Source organism: Schistocerca piceifrons, chromosome 1, assembly GCF_021461385.2.
Source record: "Schistocerca piceifrons isolate TAMUIC-IGC-003096 chromosome 1, iqSchPice1.1, whole genome shotgun sequence".
Classification (NCBI taxonomy): Eukaryota; Metazoa; Arthropoda; class Insecta; order Orthoptera; family Acrididae; genus Schistocerca; species Schistocerca piceifrons.
In genome coordinates this window covers 1,221,484,912-1,221,498,937 of record NC_060138.1, presented here as the reverse complement: position 1 = coordinate 1,221,498,937, position 14,026 = coordinate 1,221,484,912, and the positions used below count along the sequence as shown (strand labels likewise).

Below are 14,026 nucleotides of genomic sequence, written 5' to 3'. Positions count from 1 at the left end.
TGGATCGTGAATCTCTTTTCCAAATTGTGAAAGAACAAGGCCTGGATCCTAAAACCACGGCAATTATCAGAGACACGCTAACTGGTACAAAATCAAAAGTAAAGTTCAGAGGAGAAATTTCAGAATCCTTTGAAATAAAAACAGGCGTGAGGCAAGGTGATGGACTCTCTCCATTGCTATTTAACTGCGTTCTAGAAAAAGTAATACAAGAGTGGCGCGAACAAAAATTGGAGTTCAAAATTGACCAACCAGTGAAATTAGGACGAACAAATATTCGAATAGACTGTTTGGCCTTTGCAGACGACTTGGTTATTCTAACGCAGGACATCCAAATTGCTCAGAAACAAATAGAAATTCTTAAAGAAACAGCAGAAAGAGTAGGTCTCCAAATCTCATTTGAAAAAACACAGTATATGACTAGCAACAAACTGGCACCCAAACTTTTGGAAACTAAGTATGGAAAAATCAAAAGAGTTTCACAATTCAAATATTTAGGTGAAACAATCTCAGAGACTGGTCTAGAAAAAATTGGAAATGAAATTCGTTGTCAAAAGATGGAGACAGCTTTTAGACTTACAAAAGACATCTACAACAAAAAATGTCTCTCGAGGTACTCTAAATTGAGACATTACAACACGGTCATAAAACCAGAGTGTCTTTATGGGGCTGAAACGCTAATTTTAAACAGAAAGAAGGACATTCAAGAAATCCAAAAAAGAGAAAGAAAAGTAATCAGAAAAATTCTAGGTCCAAAATATACTGAAGAAGGAACATACAGGCTAAGAGCAAATAGTGAAATTCAACAATACACCAGCATATATTCGGATATGAAAAAAACGCAGATTAAAATTTTATGGGCATATTAAAAGAATGGATGCTACCAGACTAACTAAACAAGTAGTGGAATTCTACGAAAATCGAAGTAAAGCTAAATTTGAGACAATAAAATGGATTGCTGCTATAAAAGAGGACATGAAAGAGGCAGATATAAAACAAGATGAAATTCAAGACAGAAAATTATTTGGGCAAAAAATTCATGACTAGGTAGTTGGTCAAGCTGAAAAACCAAAGAAAACTGGAACCACATGGTCTGATGAAAGGAAAAGAGCTCATTCCGAGAGAATGAAAACAATTTGGGCAGAGAGAAAGTCTAAAAGAAAATAACTGAATGCCCCGTGATTGTACTTCGCGTGGTCCAGTAGGGCCCAAACGTGAATAATAATAATAAAAATATTTCTACCAGTAGTAATACACTACTGGCCATTAAAATTGATACACCGTGAAGAACTGCAGATGATAAACGGGTATTCATTGGACAAATATATTATACTAAAACTGACATGTGATTACATTTTCACACAATTTGGGTGCATAGATCCTGAGAAATCAGTACCCTGAACAACCACCTCTGGCCGTAAAAATGGCCTTAATACGCCTGGGCATTGAGTCAAACAGAGCTTGGATGGCGTGTACAGGTACAGCTGCCAATGCAGCTTCGACACGATACCACAGTTCATCAAGAGTAGTGACTGGCGTATTGTGATGAGCCAGTTGCTCGGCCACCATTGACCAGACGTTTCCAATTGGTGAGAGATCTGGAGAATGTGCTGGCCAGGCAGCAGACGAACATTTTCTGTATCCAGAAAGGCCCGTACAGGACCTGCAACATGAGGTCGTGCATTATCCTGCTGAAATGTAGGGTTTCGCAGGGATCGAATGAAGGGTAGAGCCACGGGTCGCAACACATCTTAATTGTAACGTCCACTGTTCAAAGTGCCGTCAATGCGAACAAGAGATGACCGAGATGTGTAACCAATGGCACCCCATACCATCACGCAGGGTGATACGCCAGTATGGCGATGACGAATACACGCTTCCAATGTGCGTTCACCGCGATGTCGCCAAACACGGATGAGACCATCATGATGATGTAAACAGAACCTGGATTCATCCGAAAAAATGACGTTTTACCATTCGTGGACCCAGGTTCATCGTTGAGTACACCATCGCAGGCGCTCCTGTCTGTGACGCAGCGTCAAGAGTAACCGCAGCCGTGGTCTCCGAGCTGATAGTCCACGCTGCTGCAAACGTCGTCAAACTGTTCGTGCAGATGGTTGTCGTCTTACAATCCGACCTTTATCAAAGTCGGAAACGTGATGGTACGCATTTCTCCTACTTACACGAGGATTCACAACAACGTTTCACCAGGCAACGCCGGTCAACTGCTGTTTGTGTATGAGAAATCGGTTCGAAACTTTCCTCATGTCAGCACGTTGTAGGTGTCGCCACGGGCGCCAACCTTGCGTGAATGCTCTGAAAAGCTAATCATTTGCATATGACAGCATCTTCTTCCTGTCGGTTAAATTTCGCGTCTGTAGCTCGTCATCTTCGTGGTGTAGCAATTTTAATGGCCAGTAGTGTAGAATTTTACAATTTGTCGCATATATTCCCCGCGTTGTATTGAGTTTCTCTGATTACAAGAGCTCACTAACACCACAGTACCAGACAACAAGTGATGTTCCAACTACCACTCAGTACGTATTACGTATACAGGGGCACTTACTTAGAGTTAAGAAGTTTCCTAAGCACGAGATACCTTTTGATGAGACAAATGCCGTTCGCATGTTGACAGGTGGCAGCCGCTTCGTGGTGACGAGCACCGGGGACCTGCTGGTGAGGCGGGCCACGGCGGCGGACGCCTCCTCCCGCTACAGCTGCCTCACGCTGCACGCACTGACCGGGGAGCGCCGCAGAAGCACCCCGGCACAGCTGCTCACCGTCACAGGTAGGGGATGCACGACCAGCACACAATCTGAAGTACGCCATTGCCTGACACACAGCAGGTCTGTACAGGTCGTAGAGGAGCAGAGAATAGAGGCACAAACACAGCTTATTAGTCCGTCTCAACAAGTGGTCCATTGACACAGCAGGATCCAGAGCGCGAGACTGCAACACTGCGAGTAGGATTTCAGCCAATTTAAGCGTGAGGTGGGAAGCAGCTGTCTACCGTCGAAAGAATTCCAGCTTACAATCATCTTACAAGGGAACCTCCACATCGCACCCCCTCAGATTTAGTTACAAGTTGGCACAGTGGATAGGCCTTGAAAAACTGAACACAGATCAATCGAGAAAACAGGAAGAAGTTGTGTGGATCTATGAAAAAATAAGAAAAATATACAAACTGAGTAGTCCATGCGCAATATAGGCAACATCAAGGAGAGTGCGAGCTAAGGAGCGCCGTGGTCCCGCGGTTGGCGTGAGAAACTGCGGGACGAGAGGCCCTTTGTTCAAGTCTTCCCTCGAGTGACAAGTTTAATTTTTTATTTTCAGACAATTATCAAAGTTCAGGCACTCACATATAATCAACTTCGCTCTCCAAAATTCCAGGACAAGTTGAGATTTGCTTGGACGTATGCAGGATTTGACGGTCTACACACCGAAAAATTTGGAAACGTTAAAAACATATGTTTTGACAGAGCACAGGGAAAACTGTGCGACTGTGAAACTGTTGCAGTCATTAGTTGCAGTTTATGTCACAAACTCTTATGTTTTCATCACTTTTTTGGGAGAGATTATCACATCCACAAGAAAACCTAAAACTGGCAAGGTAGAAGAATCTTTTTAACCATTTGCCAAGTGTACAGGTTAGGTTGGTCGACAACATATTCCTGTCATGTGACGCACATGCCGTCACCAGTGTCGTATAGAGTAAATCAGACGTGTTTTCCTGTGGAGGAATCGGTTGACCTATGACCTTGCCATCAAATGCTTTCGGTTCCCATTGGAGAGGCACGTCCTTTCGTCTACTAATCGCACGGTTTTGCGGTGCGGTCGCAAAACACAGACACTAAATTTATTACAGCGAAAGGAGACGTCAATGGACGAACGGACAGATCATAACTTTGCGAAAATAAAGAAAGCAAACTTTTCACTCGAGGGAAGACTTGAACCAAAGACCTCTAGTTCCGCAGTTGCTCACTATAACCACGGGACCACGGCGCTCCTGAGCTCACACTTTCCTTTATGTTGCTTATCTTGGACTAATAATACAGTCAAATGGTTCACACTGGAATTCTATATTTACATCTACATACAGACTTCGCAATCTATCAGATGGTGCATGGAGGAGGCCACATTCTTCCACTACAACACATTCCCTCTCCTGTCCCAGTGGAAAGTTGAGCGAGAGAAAAACGAACACCAGTTTCTCTTATCTTCGCTGCTCTTACATGATATGTACGTTGGTAGCAGTAGAATCGTCCTCTAATCAAACGAAAATTCCGGCTGTCTTAATTTTCTCAATAGAGTTTCGCGAAAATAACGTCGTCTTCTCTCCGGGGTTTCCCATTTGAGTTCACGTAGACTCGCCGTAATACTCGCGTGTTGATCGAACCTTCCGGCAACTAATCCGGCAGCACGCCTCTGAATTTCTTCGATGTTTTCCTTTAATCTAACCGGAGGAGCATGGCAAACACTCGAGTAGAACTGAAAGAATGGGTCGCACAAGTTTTCTCTTCGCCGTCTCCGTTATAGATGAGCTACACTTTCCTAGAACCATCCCAGTAAACCGAAGTCGACATTCGCCTCACCTTCTACCGCCCTTAATGTGCTCGTCCCATGTCATATCGCTTTGCAACGCTACGCCCATTGGTTTTCCTACGTACCTTGAGCGCCACAGTTCACAAATAATTTAATTCTTACAATTCTGGCTCTCTGAATTTCCCATCAACAAGGGACCTAACACAAAAATCCCTGATTATGGACAGCGGGAAAGTCATATCTACTTGGTAAGGAAAACCTGTCTCTGATTGCCTACACATGCGTAATTCCTACAATGGTAAAAGCTCCGCCATTCCAAACGAATATCAGTTACACGGCACAAATCACTATGAGCAAAGAATAATTATCTCTACCTTAAAAACTGAATATTCATTAAATGATTTGAAATTTTCCCTGCAGTAGGTGGAAAGTCAAGTCACTAGCATTTACTCAGATACCCTCTACGTTTGAAGGAAAACAGTGAATTGCTTAACAAACAAATCTTGACTATATTCTGAAAAACACACGTACACTCAGTGCACCTAGTGATATCTGTAGTATCTAGCTATCCATTCTTTAATTGAGATCCAATAAATATCAAATTCAACCAATTAAACTGGCCTGGTGCAACAAAAAATATTGCGTCGGTCTGACCCGAATGTGAAACTGCAGCTGCCGATAGCAAACTGTTTGAAAATTTTGATCTCTTCCTGGAGAGCTTCTTCACTTTCTGTGATGAACGAGTAATGGTTGCCTCCTCTAGCCAGGTTCTTCATCCCCTGGCGGGTTTCTGTCTTGCATGGTGTTCCGCTACTCCCATGAAACATGTTTACAGAAACATTATTACCATGCTTATCCCGCGATTCCAGCCCTAAATCGATCACTCACCATATATTTTTACATCCTCGACCTAACATTGCCAGCTTTCTCGGGGATTAAAAAAGCGCACCTGAGGCCCATGTAGCAGGACCGTTTATTAGCATATTAAATAAAATCACAAAGGACAAAATACATATAAAAGTAAAAGTCACCATGCTGCTACGTCGTTGAAGGTGGTAGTACACTTACAGATAATGTATTCATACAAAAAGTGAAAGTTCAAGAGATTCATTTTTATCCTGTAGTAAGCGGAATGGCAGTTCACGATGCATATCACATTATGTAGCTTAGTTCAGAAAACTCTAGAAAACAATGAGAATGATTAATCCCAAAGAGGCTTGTACGAAATAACCAGAACAAGTAGCGCTACAGCCATACATTCATCTCATACGATGGAGAAAAACTGCAGCACCAAAAAATAATTAATGTAGAATAATGAAATTTCGGGAATACATTTTTCTGTGTAAGATATTTCTGAGATTAACATTGCGAGATCACAGCTTACCTGATTGAATTACTAAAGAAATTACTACGGCGAAAATGACTATTTTTCAATACTTTTGCGTGACAGATACTATTTCATGATAGCCCTTAGAATGAAATTGAAAAAACAAGCAAAGACGCTAGATTTTTAATCCTTAGTGCTAACCTCCACCCCAAACCTTGCCTTTGGTGCGGAGACTTGCGCGCCTCAGCGATACAGATAACCATACCGTAGGTGCAATTACAATGGAGTGGTATCTGTTGAAAAGCCAGACAAAATTGTGGTTCCTGAAGAAGGGTAGCAGCCTTCTCAGTAGTTGCAGGGGCAACAGTCTGGATGGTTGACTGATCTGGCCCTGTAACACTAACCAAAACGGCCTTGATGTGCTGGTACTGCGAACGGCTGAAAGTAAGGGGAAACTACAGCCGTAACTTTTCCCGAGGGCATGCAGCTTTACTGTACAGTTAAATGATAATGGCGTCCTCTTGGGTAAAATATTCCGGAAGTAAAATAGTTTCCCATTCGGATCTCCGGGCGGGGACTACTCAAGAGAAAGAAGACTGGGCGTTCTGCGGATTGAAACGTGGAATGTCAGATCCCTTAATTGGGCAGGTAGGTTAGAAAATTTAAAAAGGAAAATGAATAGATTAAAGTTAGATATAGTGGGAATTAATGAAGTTCGGTGGCAGGGGGTACAAGACTTCTGGTCAGGTGAGTACAGTGTTATAAATACAAAATCAAATAGGGGTAATACAAGAGTAGGTTTAGTAATAAATAAAAAAATGGAAGCGCGGGTATGCTACTACGAAAAGTATAGTGAACACATTATTTTTGCCTACCACAATAGTCCAAGTTTATATGCCAACCAGCTCCTCAGATGAAGGGACTGAAGAAAGGTTTGATGAGATAAAAGAAATTATTCAGATAGTGAAAGGAGACGAAAATTTAGTAGTCATGGGGAGACTGGAATCAAACAGTAGGAAAAGGAAGAGAGGGAAGATTAGTAGTCCACACATGTGGACTCTGACCACAGTTTATTGGTTATGAACTGTAGTCTAAAACCGAAGAAACTGCAAAAAGGTGGGAATTTAAGGAGATGGGACCTGGTTAAACTGAAAATACTTGAGGTTGCAGAGAGTTTCAGAGAGAGTATTACGGAACTACTGACAAGAACGGTGTCAAGAAATACAGTAGAAGAAGTATGGGTAGCTTTGAGAGACGGAATAGAGAAGGCAGCAGAGGATCAAGTAGGTAAAAAAACGAGGGCTAGTAGAAATCCTTGGGTAACATAAAAGGTACTGAATTTAACTGGTGGAAGAAGAAAATATAAAAATGCAGTAAACGAAGCAGGAGAAAACTAATACAAACGTCTCCAAAATGAGATCGAAAGGAAGTGCAAAATGGCTAAGCATGGATGGCTAGAAGATAAAAGTAAGGATGTAGAGGCATATATCACTAGGGGTAAGCTAGATACTGACTACAGCAAAATTAAAGGCACCTTTGGAGAAATAAGAACCGTATGTATGAATATCAAGAGCTCAGATAGAAAATCAGTTCTAAGCAAAGGAGGGAAAGCAGTAAGGTGAAAGCAGTATGTAGAGCATCTATACAAGGGCGATGTAGTTGAAGGCAATATTGTGGAAATGGAAGAGGACGTAGATGAAGATGAAATGGGAGATCTGTTACTGCGTGAAGAGCTTGGCAGAGCACTGAAAGACCTAAATCGGAACAAGGCCCCAGGAGTAGACAACATTCCATTAGAACTACTGACGGCCTTGGGAGAGCCAGTCCTAGCAAAACTCTACAATCTGGTGAGCGAGATGTATGAGACAGACAAAACAATCTGTATATTGAGCAAGCAGAAAATGAAACAAAATAAAAATTCGGAGTAGGAATTAAAATCAATGGAGAAGAAATAAAAACTTTGAGGTTTGCCGATGACATTGTAATTCTGTCAACGACGGCAAAGGACTTAGAAGAGTAGCTGAAAGGAATGGACAGTGTCTTGAAAGGAAGATATAAGATGAACATTCAACAAAAGCAAAACGAAGATAATGGAATGCAGCCGAATTAAATTAGGTGATGCTGAGGGAATTAGTTTAGGAAATGAGACAGTTAAAGTAACAGATACGTTTTGCTATTTTGGAACCCAAATAACTGATGATGGCGAAGTAGAGGGCATATAAAATGTAGACTGGCAGTGGCAAGGAAAGCGTTTCTGAAGAAGAGAAATTTGTTAACATCAGTATAGGTTTAAGTTTCTGGAAATTCTTTCTGAAAGTACTTGTAGGGAGTGTAGCCATGTATGGAAGTGAAATGTGGACGATAAATAATTTGGACGAGAAGAGAATAGAACCTTTCGAAATGTGGTGCTATAGAAGAATGCTGAAGATTAGATGGGTAGATCACATAACTAATGAGGAAGAACTGAACAGAATTGGAGAGAAGAGGAATTTGTGGCAAAACGTGACTAGAAGAGGGGATCGGTTGGTAGAACAGATTCTGGGGCTTCAACGGATAATCAATTTAGTATTGGAGGAAAGCGTGGAGGGTAAATATCGTAGAGGGAGACCAGGAGATGAATACACTAAGCAGATTAAGAAGGATGTAGGTTGCAGTAGTTACTCGTAGATGAAGAAGCTTGCACAGGGAAGCTGCATCAAACCATCCTCTGGACTGAAGACCGCAGCAACAACAACAACAACAGCGCCACACTCCCTGGTCGAAACAAGAGTAACGTTGCGAGTTTAGGAGTCACGCATAAAATTTCGATTTCCTTGGAAACTAATGGCCATCGCATAAAAAACTGCTAGCCAGTTACTCAGGACAGTTCCCTGTACAAGATACGTAAAGATCATCTACATCCATACTCCGCAAGCCACCTGACGGTGTGTGTCGGAGGGTACTTTAAGAACCTCTATCGGTTCTCATCGAAATCCACGGGATGGTGACCTTGTAAGATAAGTCGCGGGGTCATTACGGCCTTCGGTGTTCCTACATTTTGCCGTAACTCAGACTAGCCTTGCCCGACGTCGACTTCTGCCAGCTTTCTTTGTTTCAGTGTTTTGCAATCAGGACATAAAATGATGGTTCTGCAATATTCACACTTCTCAGCGGCTGCCTTACATGGAATTGATATTATAATTTGTTCTTGGAGTCTGATAACATTTAGTCAGTCTCACACACCGTGCATCTAAACCTTTTAACATCAATTTTATCTCTGGTGTATAAGCGACAGCAGCACACTAACAGTAATGGCACTTTGATCTGACACCTGTGAACAAAAGATGTGTGTTCGAGCAATCAGTTGTGAGCAGGCAGTGTTAAGTAGTGCACGTTTGGGCAGTATTGGATCAACGTTGAAGTGCCACAAATCACAGTGGGACAATGTCTCTAAATCAAATGTTCAAGACGTTCTCCAGAATGTTCTGAACGTGTGTGCAAAGTTTGTAACATACTAAGACAAAGACACATGGACCTCTGCCACAACTTGGTTGATATGCCAAACGCAGACAGTTCTTTTTCTGAAAAATTCAACACTGGAGACGAATTTACTACAAAGCGAGAAAGTGCAAAAAATTCACATGAACGGTCCACACTTCGACGACTTAACTGACATTCAAGTTAATGAAAGTTGGAAAAAAAACTGTTCTGGCATTTTCACATGATAGTGCGAACGTTCCGTGCATTGCACTCATGTGTTGGCTGGTGCGGAGGGGGGGTTGGGGGGGGGGAGGAGGGACGATGCTGAGGACCGTATAACAGCATCATATCTCTCCTCTATTTTTCTTTTAAATTGGTCTGACAGGCTATCGAATAGATGGAATAAGTGAAACAGTTTTGTCACGACTGGTTCTTCCAGTGACCTCAATAACTTTGAGGGCTAGTCGTCTACTCAAGTCCTCTTGTTTCGACTTTCAGTGCTCTGTCAAATTCTTCTCCCAGTATAATACCTCCTATCTCAGTTCCATACACTTGTTCTTCCATTTCCACAATGTTGTCTTGAACTTAATTTCGTATCATATATTCCTTCCAATTTTAAATTTTTATCTTCTTTTCTTAGCATTAGATTGTCATCTGAGTTCTAGATATTCGTACATGAGCTGCTTTTGTCCAAAAGTTTCTTGCTGACACTGAAGGGAAGCAGACAGTCGTTTGGATGTGTGTTTATGTGTGCGTGTAGTGTATTTTGCTGCAGAACCCGCTGGTCTCAGCCCTCCAGTGTATTCTGAGAGCTCGACTCGTAAATCCCCCACCACCGCCTCTCGTTCCAAACTCTGCCACCAGGGAGCAGAGCGCAGCACGGCACAGCACGCGCTTCCGCCACGACCGCACCACCATTGGGTTCGGCGCGCCCTCAGTGACCGTCACACAGCGTGATTTATGGCGCCAGTGAGGTGGGCCGGCACCGACACAGAGGTATATCTCTCTCTCTGTGGCGCCACAGGGATGCTGGACGCATTCGCTGCTCCCTCGCGGCCGGCAGGAACGAGAAAGCAAAAACATCAAACAGGAACCCCCTTTTTTTGGGGGGAGGGCGGAGGGGTGAGGGAGACCGATGCCATCTCTCTCGCCAATTCATATCCATTTCCAGTCACTCGGCAGGTATTTCATAAAGGCTGAAAAGGGAGCGGAGGTGAGGGAGGCTTTAAAGCGCAATGTTTCCGGCACTGCTGGTGATGATGAATGTCGTTTGACTTTTCACGAGAGTATCAGGCGCTCGAAGATGGCTCCATGGATAAAACTTCTTCCAGCGCGATACAAAACTTAGACGTCTCTTATAGAGAAGTCACCCTCCCTCCCCTAGACAACAGCAGAATCTAACAACGAGAAGGCGCACCGTACTTTATTCCTGCATGTCAGTCTGCAAACAATAGAGGCTGGTGCAAACTCCACCTTTCTAGTTTTCTGAAATAGATCACCACGACGTCACCTAGTAACCAAAGTACCATCCTGTGAAGTATCTTTACAAATATGCAAAAGGCTCGACGAATTTTTTATTAATAGAGCCCAGTGCGTTGCACCGGGCGACGAATATCCTTCAGAAAATGCAGTATCATCGAATAAACACCAGCGAAGTATAAATGGTCCTCTGACGGTGTTCATACAGGCAATCGATTTATCAGATGGGATCAGCAGTGCAACCTGATTGCTCGCTGACGTTTCTGCAGTATGCAGAACTTCTTTGTAGCATCATTAGGAAATCTAAAATGCCTTGTACAGAATTTCCACTTGGTGAGTCTACGACTGCTTTCACATACAAATTCTGTAAATCATAGGAAAGTGCATGGCAGAGTGTATTTCCCATTGTTATTAGGTCTTCTTCCAGTACCATACACTCATCGGGAAAAATAATTGCTTAGAATCCTCTGTGCGCTTGCAATTAGTCGCGATCCCCACGGGGGTGATGTATATAGGCACTTGTAGTATATCCCTAGATTAATCACTTACAGATGGTTCTTGAATCTTTGTAAGTGGAATTTCACGCGAGATTTTGTATCTATCTTCAAGAGTCTACAAGTTCAGCTTCAAGAGAATCTGTGTTACGCTCTCCCACGGGTACAGCAAACCTTTCACCATTTGTCTTATCCTTTTTTGTGCACGTTAAGTATCTCCTGTTAGGCCTATTTGGTACGAGTCTTGCACATTTGAACAATGTTCTACTTAAATTTTTTTTCTTTTTTGTGTGTGTATATGTGTGTGTGTGTGTGTGTGTGTGTGTGTGTACAAGTTTCTCCTAAGCACTCACCTTTATAGACTAACCTTTAGACTAACTCCATTTCCCTAGTATTCTATCAATGTCTGTCAAATGCCTCACGTACGACTAAGCCTATGTGGTCATTCCATTTCAAAGCACTACGAACCTGTCAGACCAAGCTACTTATACAAGTTGAACGAATCATTTTGTGACCAATGTAGGATACAACGTTTATTCGTTTTGTGAAAAGCAAAGTTTTATATTTATGAACATTTGAAGCAAGCTGCTACTCTTACAAGCACAGAAAACTTTCTAAGATATGACTGAATATTTGTGTACCTTTTTTGCAGACAGTACATCGTTATAGATAATCACGTCATCTGCAGAATTTCTGACGTTATTTTTTAACAATGTCTGCAAGGTCATAAATATACAATATGAACAGCAAGGGTCCCAACAAGCTTCCCTCCGTCAGACCTAAAGTTACACCTACTTTTGTCGATGATTCTCAATCCAACATAACATGCTGCCACCTTCATACCAAAAAATATTCAATACAGTTACAAAACTTGCAAGATAACTTGCGTCGGATACTGTGTCGAGTGCGTTTTGCAAGTCAAACAATAATACATCTAACTGACTGCCTTGAACCATGGCTTTCAGGATGTCAAGTGAGAAAATCGGTATTTGACTTTACATGATCGATGTTTTCGGAATTAATGATGGCAGGAAATCATTCTGTTCGATATACATCATTATATCTGATCTCAGAGTATATTCTTAGATTTTACAATGAATTAATGTCAAAATTATTGTACTCTAGTTTTGTTCATCATTAATGCTACCTTTCTTGTAGACGGGTATGACCTTTGCTTTCTTCTAGCCAGTGGGCACGGTTTTCTGTTCGAGGCACTACGATATTCCATGGTTAAAAGATGGGCTAATTTAGCTTCAAATTCGGTGTAGAAAATCTTTAAAGAGTCCTTCGGGTCATGGAGCTTTGTTCATTCTTAGCGACTTCAGCTGTTTCTCTACGCCACTGAAACTAATATCTGTTTCACCTTATCTTCGTAATGGTGTGAGAATTAAATTGAGACAACACTCAAGGATTTTGTTTTGAAAGTAAAATTTGAAAACTAATAACTATCTTTAAATGTGGATGGCTGAAATTTGTTGCCTTTAACCAAGATATTGTCCGATTACAAGATCACTGGTGAACACATCGGTAAGTTACATCTTTAATTACTTGGTGATAATACTAAGTGGCGACTTCAGGAATCTGTATCAGTTCATTTTCACTTTATTATGTACAAAACAAGCAAACTGTTGGGATGTGGCTGAAAGGTTTTCGTGCTAGGAGGCAGATTCCGGGACATTCCATGTCTAATGTGGAAATGCAGCAGGAAAGCTTACCTCAAATTGGCTGAAATTGTGGGGTGGTTCCCGGAGCCTTCTTAACGTATTCTGTGGCCTCCAGGAGTTAACCCCCTACATGCCGTAGCAATGGTACCATGGCGCCAAAAAGCCCATTTGAGATTTAGCAAATATTTATTCAGCGTGTATGCCGATTAGAATTCCGCCTTTCCACTCCCGCGAAATATAAGAAATTTCGCACAATCTCAACAGTATTTCTGTTCATGACAATCCTGCACATTGATTCCCCTACTAGACACTGTGTTTGCTACATCAAGCAAAAGTAAAAATCCGTTCAAACTCGATACCAACCTTGTAAATTGTTTATGTGTATTTGTACGCCATGTCCGGAATATTTTTGTAGCGTTCCATTCCATGTCCATGCTTCGAGCCACTTCCTCGTTCGTCACATTGGCTACATACATGATGTCACCGCTCAAACGGAGCTTGGGTTTAGAACAGAGAACTTTGTTTTCTGATCATTCGCTTCCTGGCAGTCTTCCAGCTTTGTCTCTGCAGTGTGAAGGTGTAAGTGTCACTTCTACTATAGCATGAGGTGTTCGTTTCACATTTTTGGGGCCATCCTCTGAGCATCTCGCATTTATATGATCGTTTATGCATCCTGGATGCATCCTGAATTGCGTTATTTCTCTTGTTAATTGTAAATGAAAGTTGTACAGATGAATTCTAATTTTCTTCTTCTTTCAGTCTTCCTAACGATGTCAATCAAAGTTCTGCTTAATTAACTTCAGTATTTCATGTTAGTTTTCTGTATTTTTTTCGTGTCGTACATTTCAACAAGATCCTATGTTCGTTTTTAATAAATGTTTGATAATTGTGATATCAACTTCCATTTATGAACCCTACTATCTTCAAGTCCTTCCATGATCAGGCAACCTTTATTGAAAGAATACAGGTTGTAACGGGTATGAATGCGAATATTTTTATATCTAGCATATTACAGGTAGTATTAGTATATTGGTAGTTTTTTCTCTGTGTGGAACGGTTAACTT

At 41.8% G+C, this 14,026-nt stretch overlaps 1 protein-coding gene across 1 annotated transcript in view; it reads left to right on the top strand.

The window, feature by feature from the left end:
- The first annotated feature begins 2,622 nt into the window (after window positions 1–2,622).
- Window positions 2,623–14,026, top strand: part of LOC124779545 (Down syndrome cell adhesion molecule-like protein Dscam2) — a 291,097-nt gene continuing 279,693 nt past the window's right edge. Inside the window, exon 1 of the mRNA XM_047253718.1 lies at window positions 2,623–2,785. Within this exon, the coding sequence (XP_047109674.1) occupies window positions 2,623–2,785 (163 nt within the window). The remainder of the gene's footprint in view (window positions 2,786–14,026) is intronic.